A 15134-nucleotide genomic window follows, 5' to 3' on the forward strand; every position below is an offset into this window, starting at 1 on the left:
GGACACAAATCTGACATCAGAAATGGCAATATTCAAAATCTCGGGGGAGAACTGGATTCAGCCTCCCACGACACCGTGTCACTGAGCTTAAAGTGGCCACTGTGGAGCAAAGGGGAACTTCATAGGGAGATTGGAGCAAGAGACTGCAGAGTTATAATTCATCAACAGATTTAATTCTATCACCAGAGGTGTGACTTGAGATCAAGGATTTTAATCACCCTACAGCCCTGTTCAGATGCACATGGGACGGGGGGAAGGGTGGTTAGGATAACTATGGAAGGGGGAGGTAGCGAAACCACAACACGCATGCCCATCCCACGACTAGGAACCAGGCATGCTGCATGGTTCCTGTAACCACCCCGCTGCGTAGTTACCATAAGCATCTTCCCACCGCCACGGGTGATCCCACCAGGGCTCGTGCTGCAAAAACGTGCATTTTTTTTCTGATCCATGGGTCAGTATGTGATGGCGACTGTAGAGAAAGTCCACACTGGCTAGAGAGTGGCCGGAAGCGTAGGATGCTCTAGGCCACCATCTCTATGGTCGTGGCCTAGAAACCACCACGAGCCCGTTTTAACCACCAGAGAGCCCGCCACGTGTAATAGTAAGCCATCCCAGGGCCCCTTAACCCTGCTGCAGGGGGGTAGTTAGCCAGGGTGGTTCCGGAACCATGGTTAGCAGGTTTTTCTCCCCTCCCTCCCCCAAACGCTAAGTCACCGTGGTTAGCGCAAATTCCCTAACCATCATGGTTTAGCATGATGTGTGAACAGGGCCTACATGCATTAATTGGCTTGCGCAAATTCCCTAACCATCATGGTTTATGTGTGAACAGGGCCTACATGCATTAAATGGCTTGCCAAGTACCAGGGTGTTTGTTATCAGCAGCAACTGTACCACGAATGGCCACGGTTATTAATATGATTGTCACACTATTTTCTGCATTTAATTTCCTTCTGACCTCAGTGTATACAACTCTCCCCACCCAGCCAACGCTCACATACTGTATATATACCTGAAACACTTGGTAACACTCCGTGCATCTGATGAAGTGGGCTACAGTCGATGAACGCTTAGGCCAGAATACATCTGGGAGACTTTGAGGTGCCATAAGACTTTGTTGTTTTTACTAGCAGAGCTAGGTTTCATTGGCACCCACATGCGTATATCCCCATTCTCTTTCAAGGTTATATGCACAGTGCAGGACGGCATACGGACCTCAAGCTCTCTTCTGCTCCTGTCTAGCTCACATGCTTGGAAGGCTCCCTTGTCGTTTCCCTGCAGTTCCGCTGCAGCCTATGGAGCTTTTCAAGCCAACGCTCCGGAAGCTTTTGCTTCTCTGAAAACCCGTCTTATTATTCACAAAGCAGAGGTCTATGCGAGGGCATGCTTTTTAACAAGCTTACAGACACTGAGGCTGTGTGAACTGCAATTCAGAGCAATTATTTCATCTGCTAAACTACGTCCCTAACCACTGGAAGTCTTTGACTGTATGCGCGTAATTCACTTCAGCAAATGCACTATATTTAGTGGTGGTTTGGGCTAATTTGTACTGAATGCATTCAGTCTCCTGCAACGAACCCTTGCTTCGTTGTCGACCCTGTTTTTCCAGGCAAAAACAGTACTGGATGCAATAACTACCTGTTGCCTCTCAAAGGAAGATGCTGCTAAGCCTACAGCAGTTCAGTTTCAACTTTCCTGCCCTTGGGGGCACCCTGCCATGCTAACTGATGCATAGTGGAGACCCTGCATGTCTGTTGCAGAACCCTGCTGCACTGCAAAGGATTCTACTGCATATTTGAGGATTTGGGCAGGGGCGGCACAGTTGTACAGGGTGTCAGCCAAGCCCATGGGAAACCCAGAGCATGTTCCAGAATGCTACACCACTGCTTTGAGGCTGTTTGTGGCAGGGTAAGATTAGTCATGGCTGTTTTTTGGATTTGTCCATTACCCAGCTTCTCATCAAGGAACCCCAGTGATCCTAGGAACACAGAGGCCTGGTCTACATATAACCCATAATATGGGTTAAGTATGGATTGTTGTTGAATCATGGCTTGTCATTTACATGCAACCCCTGAACTATGGTTTAACTACGGGCTGTTAACCACAAACAACCCAGGAAGAGAACCCACAGTTTGTTGTTGAATTGTGAACTCTGGATGGTTCATAGTTAACAACCCATAGTTGAAGCATAGTGCAGGGTTCACATGGAACAACCACCCATGATTCAACAACCTATGATTCAACAATAACCTATACTCTGGGTTGTCGTTATGTATGAACCAGGGAATTTTGGAGGCAAGTGCTCATTCAGAGCTGTGAGCAGCTGCAAAGGGAAGCACTAACCTTTGCCTAACATCCCCACTCTACCCCAGCCCTCCCTCAAACATTCATGCTTTTATTAACAAGAGGAAGCAGCATACCCAACCATTCTTTTATTTCACTTCCCCCACCCAATGTAACAAAGGCCTACGAATGCGATTTTTAAAAGTAAAGATCTGGAGTTAAAATATACAAGGATAAATTGTGCCCTTTTATTGGATTTGGCAAGAAAGGCACAAATACTCAAGCAATTTGGCTATCACCCCCCTCCCTCAGCTGGTATATGCTGTATGGTCCATGCTCCATGCCTGACTAATTTTTGTCCGCCCACCCCCCACCCCCAAGTTAATGTTTTGGCACTCCTAACACAAATGACACAGAATTAGCTGCTCTGACTAGGGAAATTGTAGGACAGCCTTCCAAAGCCAGGTGCACTCCAGATGTGTTGGACTATAACTCCCATCAACCACAGCCAGGCACTATGGTTGGTGAGAGTTGTAGTCCAACATATATCTGGAGGACACTTTGCTAAGGAAGGCTGAAGGAATACATTAACGCAGCCTATCATCTCATTTGTGGACAGGGAAAAAGAGAAATAGCCTCTTCTCTTTGGCAGACTCTTTTTGAAAAGATCTTTTATAATTTCACAGGCTTCTTTGAAGTGTAACATTTCAAGAGATAACACTGAAAATTAAAAATGCATCCATGTATTTTGCAGATTCTTCCAACATGAACTGCATCTTTATCACTATAAATGGGGAAGATGCTTCAAGTATAAAGGGAGCGTGCTTTCAATTTTTATCTGCATACAAATTAATCCAGTTAGGAGTTCTGTATATTTTACTTTACTTCTTTAGAAGAATAACAAGAGACGCCCCTGAAGTGTTCCGCTTTGTGAATAAATAGGTGTTTACATACTTTATGCTGACTTCTGGAAACTCTATGATCTAAGGACTCGATCCTGCAAAGCACGTGTTTAGAGTAGATGACTTGAATACAATGTGTTGACTCTTACCTATGGGCACACTCCATAAAATCCCATCTGCTTAACTCCCATTTAAATAAATGGGACTTAAGCATTGAACCAGATACTAGAGTCCCATTTCATGGAGTCTGACACTGATAACTGGAAACTGTAAGGTTAGCATTAGTCAGCAAGAGGGAACTTTCAGCGTGCTCTGTTACTCCAAAGCCCCTATTATTGGTCTAAGGAATGCACAGTGCATCGGCCACAGGGTTGAAAAAGATAAAACGAGGCCAAATGCAGAGGCAAGAGTCCCCCACTTGATGGAATGATTCAGGATGTTCGTCCATCTTCCTAAATGCAATGCATGTGCAATGTTTTCAGATGGGGATGGATCCGTGCATTGTATTACAGAAGAGCTACCCATTGATAATGACAACAAAAACAGATTCCATAGTCGGCAAATGACCCACTGGTCACTGATCATTAAACAATATCTGGGTAGTTACAGCAGCCGACCTTTGTCTTACAGTTGTCGTAAGTTCAGCAATTGAGTGCTAGGTTGTCTGCAAAACCAGACTCTAAAATTCTGCCACCAAATGACCATATATTACCCCACTGAAATCTTTGAGCCCTCCATCTCTTTGCCTGTTGCTCAAGCAAACTTAATTAAAATACAACAGATGAGGCCTGGATTCTGATATGGAGCTTGCAGTGTCCTGAAATTCACAGAAATCATTGTGATCTTGAAGTTCCGTCTGGACAAATGAGTCAAATAGTTAGGGGTCCAGTTACCAGAACAAAACTTGTAATGGACAATGACTTATGTGCTTATTCCTATTTATCTTGGGCATGCAATCTTCTTCTCTAGACTACTCTATTATTTTGGGTTGTATTTGGTGTCAATGTATTTTACAAATGAGTGAGCTCTCTTATTTTAAAAAGGGGCAATTTCTGATCAGAAATAATCTTGCAAACATTTACAGAACTTCTTTAAAAAATGGGCTACTGCTTGTTCTGTAGGCAAGACATCAGGACAGATCTCCATGACTTTCAATCCCACCCCCCAAAGCTGAACGTATTCCACCCGTTGTGTATGGCAGAGACTACTATGTAACTTGGGGAACCTCCTGCTTTTGCTACCTGCCTGGTACTGCAAAATCAGGAGGGATGCCAAGCACCTGGCTGGCCACCACACATGGCTGGTAGGTTGTGTTCGGCTCCGTGAGTCAGAAGTGGCACAGCTGCATTACTGTCTGTTGGAAAAGCTGGCTATAATACAAGAACGCTACAGTGGTTACAAAAAAAAGCTACACACAAAAAAAAAACAGTGACAAAGTCCTTTGGCAAGACATTTGACTGAAGATATCTCATAGTGTTTTGTTCCTTGATAAGCATATTTATTGTGGCAAAATATCTCAAATATAAATTTCATATAATAAAATGCTGTCTAACTAGAAGATTCTCAATCAAATACTAAACGCATCCTTACCAAGTGAGGATTAAGTCCTGTGGACCTTTAACTGGATACACCATCGACTATAAAAATCCTGCAATGGCTTTAACACAACAGAACTTGCAACAGAACAAGAAAAACAGAGGCTGTTTTTTAAAGACTCTGCATCTTTCACTCTCAATAACACTTTATCATTGTGAATCACTGTAATGATGAACCACCAATTTGTTTCTGTGTTCACACAGACATGCATGCACGTGCAAATTCTGTCTCACTCACACAAGCACACACACACATTCCTTCAGACTGCAAATACTACTCGTTAGGGTGGACTTACAAATTATGCCTGACACAGCGCTGTTGCTGAAAACCGCATCCCTGTGTTGAGTTCTCCCCTGTAATGTTTAGAATCACTTACCCCGTGTTGCAACATCATGCCATTGGCTACTGCTGGTAGGGGAAATTCACAACATGGTATCATCAGGGTGTGGCATAAGTGATTCTACATGTGTAGCTGGAGAGGGGAAAAACTTAACACGGGGTGCTGTTTTAGGCAGCAGCCCTGGGTTGGGCTTAATATGTAGTCCTGTTCTTAGATAAGAAGTCAACATTCACACATTCACTGACTGTATGGAATAAATTAACCCCTAACTCAGTTGCACACAGTTTCTTGCATTCTGGTCAGCTATTTATGCCTGCTGAGGAATAATACTTCTCTCCAAATGCTACAGAAAAAACATTTTTCTTTTTTAAGAAAAAGAAGCTATTTGCACCATAGCTGTTTGGCAGCAATTGCAACATTGCTGACATGGGCCTCCACAGTTCCTTTAGTTCTTCATTGTCATCAGTGCATGAGGCAGGATTTCAATTTTGTTCTAGATTTGATTAAAAAAACAAAAACACCAACACTTGGTGGGTTCTGAAAGCAAGTTTTTTTCCCCTCTCCACACAACACTGGGAGAACAGAGGCAATAGAAGGGAAGTGTATATGGTCCATGGTACCTTCATAGGTCCTCTCCAGAAGAGGTATATGGTTATACATAAATGCCCTCTGGGTTAAAACCAGAGGACAGTGGATTCTGCAGGATCCGAAGATTGCTAGGAAGTTGTCTTGATGAACTGGGGCGTTTCAGGGACCCTGTCTGAAATGTTGCTTCTGTAAGAGAAGACACTTGTTAGCATAAAATACAAATAATATACGTAAATACTGTTACCTTCAGACCACTTCCTTCCCACTTGACTAAATTTAGACTGTAAGTTCCTTGGGTCAGGATTTTTTTTTAAAAATAGCCACTATTCAATAGATGTGCTTTTTATACATAATCAGCCCCCCCACCCCAAGTCCATAGTGCTCTGCTGGGGAAGCTCTGCTGGAGATTCTCACCTGGGGAAAATAAGGGGTCAGGATAGGGAGGTGTTCCCAGCTCTTTGGAGCCCCCATGCTATTCCTTCAATGCTGGATTCAGAATTTAATTTATTTATTTCATTCCTATACCACCCAATAGCTGAAGCTCTCTGGGCAGTTCACAAGAATTAAAACCAAAAAAGCACAGGATAAAACAATATAAAATATAAAAGCATTAAAACCACAATACAAGAATAAAACCTAGCAGCAACGCAGAGGTTTAAAATACAGATTTAAAGCACCAAAGCTAAAAGACTAGGAAGCTAAAATGCCTGGGAGAATAAAAAGGTCTTCAACTGGCAACAGAAGGAATACAACGTAGGTGCCAGGCGAACCTCTCTAGGGAGCTCATTCCACTGCTGGGGTGCCACAGCAGAAAAGGCCCTCTTCCTGGTAGCCACCTGCTTCACTTCCTTTGGCAGGGGCTCACGGAATTTTATGGGGCATTGCTATCTATATACTGCTATTCCATTTTAACTTTCATGTTTTCACGTAATCGAGAGGCAGGATTGAGTTTGACTGAGTGACTATTTTACATTTGAATCTGTTGAAAAGTAGGATACAATATTTTAGACAGACTTATAAATAATTCAGGTCCACCTTTTCTGGCTTGAATAGTCTGGGGAACATCTAAATCAGCTCATCTCTCAAGAGGAAAAGTAGCAACTATACTATATTTCAGCCTTCCTCAACCTAGCACCCTCCAGATGTTTTGGACGACAACTCCCATCATCCTTGACCATTTGCCATGCTGAACGGGGCTGATGGAAGATGAAATCCTAAACATCTGGAAGGAGGTGGATCTAATGATCCAAACTGAGTTCTGTAGGGATTCCAGGTGGTTAGCAAAAACAACCAACAATCCATTCCTCGTTAGAAACTCGGGTCCACAAAAGAGGCAGAATTATATCTTGCCATTCCTGCAGCATACCCCGCTCGAGCTCTATCTGTGAAGCCTCCAGTTCGGTAGGTTCCGCTGGCAGCACAGTGACCTTCGTCCCCGTTTGCTGGATGAATTGCTGGAGATTGACTTGTCGCAGTTCTTTTGTCAGCTGCTCTAGTTCTTGTTCTCTGTCCTGAGGAGGAGAATGAAAACAAGATTATCTCAAGGAGCACCTCCAGCAACACCAGACAGGCCGCTTAACAAGATCAGCCTCAGATGGCCTTCTCTCTGTCCCATCAGCCAGGACAGCTAGGCTGGTGAGGATGAGAGAGAGGGCCTTCTCTGTGGTGGCCCCCACTCTGTGGAACTCCCTCCCTAGGGAATTCCGCCATGCCCCCTCTTTAATGAGCTTCTGCCACACATTAAAAACGTGGTTGTTCAGGCAGGCATTTGGGGTGGGCTAGGGTAATTTTAGAAATGTGATGTTTTTAATGTTGAATTTTATTGTATGAACTGTTTTTATTTTTGTACATCACCCAGAGTGGCTGGGTGACTGGCCAGATGGGTGATTAATACAGTTAATAAATAAATAAATAAAGCTCTCTCTCTCTCTCTCTCTCTCTCACACACACACACACACTGTTGGTAAAACAATCAAAGAGGATGCAGTTTCACTTTAAACAGGAACAAACATGGGTGGTGTTCAAGGAAAGCAAAAGCTGGACTATGCTGGAGTTCAGTATTCTTGAATTTGCCATTTCCCATTTGCCAAATGATGGCATTGTGATGCTTCACTGTAGTGCCACACTCTGCACCACCATGCATATTCCTTTTATTCTTTTCCCTGAACAAACATAGCCCCCACCCCAAAGGAAGCACCCCCACCATGTCCTTTTAACCTCCAAATGCCCTTTACTGAGGGTAAAATGGCTCTGGGGAAGCGTTGGTATACTAAGTAAATGCCGTCTTCAGATTCACTGAACTGATATTCTGCCCCTTCCTTATTCTGGAAGCCATACACAGAATGTCTTTTATATTCCAGGTCTGTTACTTATGAAAGCATTTACTTGCACACATGGAGAGGGACTGAGGCATGCAGCTCATTAGGAGAACACAGCACATCATGCATCAAGAAGTCAGGCAGAATCTGGTTCCCATCATATTCCTCAGATCCACCCCAAAATCTAAGCAGTCACATTTCTACGCCTCAAAGTAGTATGAGAACTTCGACAATGGAAGAATTTTTCAATTTGCATGTAGCTTAAATGGCTCCACAGCTGATGTGCTACAAATTTTAAAGAACATTATGATTTCTGTACTATAGTAGGGGCACAGGGTCAGCCAGTTGGGAAGCCTACAAACAGGCCTTAATAGATATAGGCCTTGGGTTCTCTTCCTGGGTTGTTCATCGTTAACAACCCCTAGTTAAACCATAGTGCAGGGTTTGCACGTAATGACAACCCAGGATTCAACCCGAACTCTGGATTGTCGTTACGTGGGAACCAGGCCAATGTGTGGGATATGGATCCACGTGTGAAAATTATGTGGGATGTGTATACCATACCAAGCGTACAGAATTTCTGCTTGACATATTACTCTTCAGGTCTTTGACTCAGATTAAAATTCTTCTCTGCAGCTATAGAATAATTTTTAATGTATTTATTTTTAACTAAATGCAAGTTAGGATTCTCGGGATTGTAACAAGACCTAGAAGATGCTCAAAGTCTATCTTGGGGAAAGATTTGGGAAGAAGAAAGAATATATCCCATATCATATATTTCGTATGTTATTTACACACATACACAATTTCATTCATTATATATACGTGGTGAACTGATGTGTATATGCACTATATACATATATACACATCGGTTACCACACACGCACACATACACAGTGCAGTTGTTGGATTTTTTAAAAAAAGTTAACTCAATAAGCATGTAAGAATTTGGTATTTATGACAGGTACTGGGATTGGCTGCAACCAAAAACAACACACACCAGAACATGCAAAATGTTATTCAAAATTATCACTTTCTATAAGCAGGGAAAGTATTTCCAGCTGTGGTGTAATTTTATGGACTAGAGGTTGGATCCAGATCCAGTCATGCTTAGAGTAGTCCAGCCTTCCCCAACCTAGTGTCCTCCAGATGTTTTGGACTACAACTCCCAGCATTCCTGACCATTGTCCTTGCTGATTGGAACTGATGGGAATTAAAGTCCACAACATCTGGAGGGCACCAGATTGGGGAACTCTGAGACAGACTCATTGAAATCAATGGGACTTAAATTAATCATGACTTAAGTTAATCATCGCCATGCCTATATCCAGACCAACAGCCTGCTTCTCCCATGCCCATCTGTTTCTCTGTAGAATTCAAACTCTGTGAGTTGTTGAGTGTGTGTACACAAGAGCCATGCTACTTAGGCAAATACCTCAGGTTAAAAAAAAAACCTCGAGAAACTGTTGTGGGCATCATCATAAAATGGCCACTGTGGGAGCGACAGCAAGTCAAAAAAACAAGTCACTTGCCCAAATGACTGTGTACAAGGCAGAGGTGGGATCTGAGCCCCAACACACTACACAACTCTTTTGAACCCCCACCATGTTGCCCAGATGCATTCATGGGAAATTCAGATGGCAGCGGCTTTGCTGGGAAGTGATCCCAGCTGCCAGTAAGAAAATGTGTTACTTTTGGGGGGTTTTCAAGTGGGAGGAGTAGGGCACCTTGGCAGGCATCAAGGAAGGCATGCAGGGGCATACTGGTGCCCAGGGGCATCACACTGCCTACCTCTGGCCTACAGCAAGGGAGAGGGAGTGAAGCAAGGAGACGTTGGAGTCTGTAATCCTCTTTACTGAGGTGTTTAAAGAAAAGGAGAGGATCATAGAATCATAGAATAGTAGGGTTGGGAGGGGCCTACAAGGCCATCGAGTGCAACACCCAGCTCAAAGCAGGAGTACAGTGCCTGCTCCAGAAGAACGTCTCTACTGTGTACATGATATACTGTCCATCTTTATTCAAAGGGCAGACGTGCCCAGGGTGTTAAGGGGCAGAAAGATTAGACCAGTGCGTGTGTGACACGGGTGAAATGCAGCAGAGGTTCACTTGACTTCTCACACTTGTCCACATAAGATGATGCTCTCACCTGCAGCCGTCTGGTGGCTTGGCCCAGAGACCTTTCGACAGCTTTAATGCCATTTTCCAGCCGGAGACTTTGCTGCCCCTGAATATCAATTTCTCCCTTCACTTTTTCAATCTTCTCTTTGACTTCGTCTTCATTTACTTTTGGCTCCTGCTCTTCCTGGTGTAACTTCTCGGCCTTGAGGCCACTTTCCATGCCATGGATCTGGGCCACGTACTCCTTCAGCTTGCTTTCGCAGTCCAAGATCCTTTGCCCGATCTCCTGGAGCTGCTCCTTCAGTTGCTTCTCATTTTCTTGCTCAATCTGGAGCTCGTTCTCCCAGAATTCCTCCTCCTCAATCTCCACCTCATTCCTTTTGATCTTCTGCTCCAGCCTGACAATTTCCTCTTCCAGGCTATAACTGAATCTCTGCTCCCAGTACTTGATTTCGGCATCGTTTGAGTCCAGCTGCTTCTCAGTAGACTGCAGCTTCTCAGTCTGGAGGTGGATAAGTTTCTTCAACTCATCAACGGTCGCCTTGCAGTTGAGAACTTTCTGCTTGAACTCAGTTTCTTTGCCTTTGCCGAAGATGTCCATTAACCCTTTTGCTCCCCCTGTGAACGTCAAAGATTTCCTCTTGGGCTCCCTCCTTTTTATTGACTTGTCATTCTGAGGCCTTAGCTTGGCCAGTGGTGGTAAGCTCTGGCGATACAAAGTTCTTTCTGGTATCCGAGCAACACCGTCAGAAGTTGGCCTCTCACTGAGAGATGGCCCAGTGCGCCGCAACACCAACTGCACGTCACTCGCGTATTGCCCCCATTTGTTCAAGGAAATTATAGGGTTTTCATGAGGTGCCAGGTGCCTCTCTGTATCTCTCCATTTTTCTATCAAGGTATACCTTCCTGTACGACCTATAAGAGGAAATGAGGAGGTGTAAACATTGTGCGCAATATCTAGAATCATGCAGCAGAGGGAGCCATTGTATAATGAGATAGCCCGACAAGACCCAAAGAAGTCATACAAACCACAGATTAATAATGTAACTTGAACCCGTATCATGATCAAGGCGAGTGCTTCTGCAAACTAAGAGAGCACGTGCATGAGCCTCATTTTAAAATGTACATAGAATGAACTAAGAAAGCATGCGTTTGATCCTAGTTTTAAAACGTACATAGAATGTACTGTCACATTGCTTAGAAATGTTATCTTACAACAGATTTGTGGGCTATGAAGGGTTCTGACAACCATCCCGTTTTTTGCAAGGCCCAACTGGGCAGCAAAACACGGGTAGTTTATCAAGGGCCACCATATATGTGCTGCATGTGATCACCCCATACATGTGCTGTGCTGCAGTTGGCTTTGCGGATCACAAGCGCTGTGAGTGCGTAAGAGGTTGTTTCCCGATAGGTTTTTAAACCAGACACTTGTTTTTCAAACTCAGGCAACCACCAAAAGGCAGGGGGAGCAAAAATTCAATTATCTCCTTAGTGAAAATGGCAAGCTTAAATTAAGTAAGAACAGGGGTATGAATTCAGAACCAGCATTTTTACAGGATTCAAAAATATACACATGGACGATCCACAGTGGAGCAATTCACCTCATGGCATTCCAGAGACATCACCCATTTAGTTCTGGACCCTTTTAAACTGGCCGCGGTGGCTTAGTGGTTAAGACGCTGAACTGCAGACCGGAAGGTCGGCAGGACAGCAGTTCGAGACCCGAGTGCTGCGTGACGGAGTGAGCTCCCGTCTTCAGTCCCAGCTTCTGCCAACCTAGCAGTTCGAAAGCAAGAAATTGCAAGTAGATAAATAGGTACTGCCTCGGCGGGAAAGGTAACAGCGTTCCGTGCACCTCGGTGTTCAGTCATGCCGGCCACATGACCACGGAAGCGTCTTCGGACAGCGCTGGCTCTTCGGCTTAGAAATGGAGATGAGCACCACACCCTAGAGTCGGACACGACTGGCTGGGGACACCTTTACCTTTTTAATAACTACAGAGGCTGCTGGCCGAAAAATGGGACAGAAGAAAAAGCAGCGGTGTGAGCGAGCACACCATGTTCTCTTCACAGCGGTGCTAGCAGCCACTGTGAATCAAATGTATTTTACTGAGCTCACACATATACAAAAATCACTTTTCTTCTGTAGCATACCAACACGTGTGACCAATAAAAATGTTCTAGTGAGCTACTTTTACTAAGCTTCAAGTTTCAGAAAACAGCGCTACTGGGAAAATATCCAGTTACGTATCATCTAACCAGGATATGAGCCTGGTTCCATGGTTTAGTGTTACGTGTATGAAGCTCAAGTTCATGTGCTCCCTTCTTCCTTCTCTGGTGCAGTCGTGAGAGGACTGGATCAATTTTCAATTAACTGCAGTTTAGTGTAGCATTTGAACCCTAAACTGTGGTTAATCTTAACTATGGTTTTATAACAACCCAACTTCATAAAACACAATGTGAAGTTGGCTTGTTTTGATACATCATAACTATTGCAATCTGCCTAGGTTCTGACATAATACTAAACTGCGGTCAGTTAAAAACAGAAGCATAAGCTTCTGATCTTGCATTTGCACCAGAGGAGGGGAGAGGGGAACTTATGAGTCTGAAGCTTATTCACGTTTAGGTTTACATCTGATTGCAGTTATTGAATCCAATGATTGTATTAGAAAGTGGCCCAGTTCACATGCAATGCTCTCCTCTCACATGGCCAAGAGATTGACTTCAGCACCATTTAATTCCGTTTTTTAGATAATCCTAGTTTGTTGTTATCTACGAACCAGAGATCATGGTTTAAGACAAATTTTACATTTGTCTTAAACAAGCCAGCTTTGCAACACATGGTTTAATTTTGGCTTGTTTAGAAAACTGACCATTTTAAGTCATCATTCAAGCTTTATGTGCTAACATGGCCTATGTGGAGATCTACATAAAACCTGAATGTAGACTTTGACTCAGTTCGCATGTAACGACTAACTATGGGTTAAACAACCCATAGTTAGTCAAAGCCATGTTGGAGCAAGCAAGTGCTCTGCCTCCTGTGTGTTCGCTGCTTCTGTTTCGCATCCTGTTCATCAAACAATCCAGGAACATCCCATTCCTGGGTTGTTTTATGTGACCTCTGAACCCAGAATTCTGGGTTGTTGAGGGACAAACAACCCAGAGTCTTAACCCAACAACAAACCCGATTTGGATGTCACAATGAACAATCGAATGGGGGTGTTCCAGGGTTGTTTTGTAAGCAGAAAGCGAAGTAGAAGTGGCGAGCAGTGACGAGACAACACATCCACCCTCGACTAACCATAGGTTAATTAACCCATGAATCAGCATTACATGTGAACCATTTGTTAACTATGAGTAGAATTATGCTAGCAAAATGTTGGAAGCAAGTCTAGTTACTATTTATGGAAGTTTGGAAATACAGGACACCATGTAAATATATAAACTGACTGACCACAAAAAACAGTCGGATGGAAAGACGAACTTGAAGTGGAAGTCTTAGAGCTTATGGAGCCCATTTATTCATTAATGGAACAGATCAACAACTGAGAATATTAGCCCAATATTGGCTGTGACCTGATTTAACAGTGGGACTTATTTGAATGCTTTTTTCTTTTGGGGGTTTTAAATTTTTGATAAACTAAGAAAAAGACTAAGGGTTGGATCCAGATTTAAGTTCAATCAACTGTGCTGAGGGAAATGGCCTTCCCCACCCCCTCTTCCCCGTGGAGCCCCTTCAGCCCTCTGAAAATGCTACACAGAGTCAGGATACCCTGCTGAATGGGGTGAACTGTGGTGTGTGGGGGGATTAGGGGACCCCCAAAACTACGTGGAGGAACCTTCTCTGAATGGAGCCCTTCCATTCACAGGAGGCAGATCCTGGATCCAACCCAAGACGAAGACTGAAAAAACTCAAGAGGTTGCAATCCACAGCTCAATCTGAAGTAGTTCCAATGACGTGAATACGACTACTCTGAAATAAATAGTACTAGTGCTATTAATTAATAAAGCACTGCCCCTAAGTGCTCAAAGCACTTCAAAGACTACCTGAGAAGTCATTACAATGACCTAGGCTAGTATAATACAACCCTGCATTATATAGATGAGGGGTTCTGGCTGAGAGAGAGTGACGTGTCTAAGCCCAGTGATTTAGTTATAGAGGTGAAATGTCAGCAAGGGGACCCCCTGGCTCATACATAACCACTACGCCATTATCTATCCTACAGACTTAATTGCTTTTATAACAGTGTAACCACCATGGTTATGGATTTTCTCCAAAGGACCCTGAAAGTTATTGTTGAGTGAGAAAGAATTCTGAGAGATTTATACACACACCTGAACGACACTGCCCAAGATTCCCTGGGAAGAGGGAAAGGCTGTTAAACTGGTTAAAGTCTGGAATATAAGCATGCCCTAACTATACCAGTTTATGAGGGCTGAGATTGAATTCTGTTTTAATGCTTATTGGAATTACAAAATATAGAGTAGCTCACTGTTACTAGGATGAATTATGGTGCCAGGTTTTTTGTTCGGCTGAATCGTGACTGCAACCTATGCATTATTTGTTATGACTAACAATCTTGACAATAAACCCGACTGAAATTGTTGAGTCACAAACATAGCAGCTACATGCAGACAGGAAACCAACACAGACTTTGGCAGCCAAAATATCTATTTGTGGGTTGCACTACACATCTATGGTACCAGTGGTAAAATGAAACTAAATACAGCCTATCCTAGCAATTTAAACACCTCTGAAAAATCCAAGAAGGGAAACAGCAAAGCAGGCTTCCCAGTATTCTGGGCAAAGGCTGTGGACTGACACACTCTTTTTTGTTAATACCCTACATTTTTCAGGGCTTTTAGACTACTTAATAATGGTTTAAAGGCTTCTTGTGCCAGCCAGAGACAGATTTAACTGTAAACTGTGTTTCAACAGGTAAGCTGCTTAGCCGAGTCTGCAATTTCGGGTTTGTTTGCTTGTCAAAAC

General features: G+C 43.6%; 1 protein-coding gene across 2 annotated transcripts in view; it reads right to left on the reverse strand.

The window, feature by feature from the left end:
- Positions 1–4644: 4644 nt before the first annotated feature.
- RASSF8 (Ras association domain family member 8) overlaps positions 4645–15134 on the reverse strand; it is a 117215-nt gene continuing 106725 nt past the window's right edge. For both annotated transcript variants that reach the window (XM_084811147.1, XM_084811148.1), the window contains 3 exons: positions 10174–11060; positions 7076–7220; positions 4645–5895 (listed from right to left, as the gene is read on the reverse strand). In XM_084811147.1, the coding sequence (XP_084667273.1) occupies positions 5774–5895; positions 7076–7220; positions 10174–11060 (1154 nt within the window). In that variant the 3' untranslated portion in view covers positions 4645–5773. The remainder of the gene's footprint in view (positions 5896–7075; positions 7221–10173; positions 11061–15134) is intronic.

Source organism: Heloderma suspectum, chromosome 7, assembly GCF_057233095.1.
Source record: "Heloderma suspectum isolate Gila_16-S chromosome 7, 16-S_ref, whole genome shotgun sequence".
In the NCBI taxonomy this organism is placed as follows: Eukaryota; Metazoa; Chordata; class Lepidosauria; order Squamata; family Helodermatidae; genus Heloderma; species Heloderma suspectum.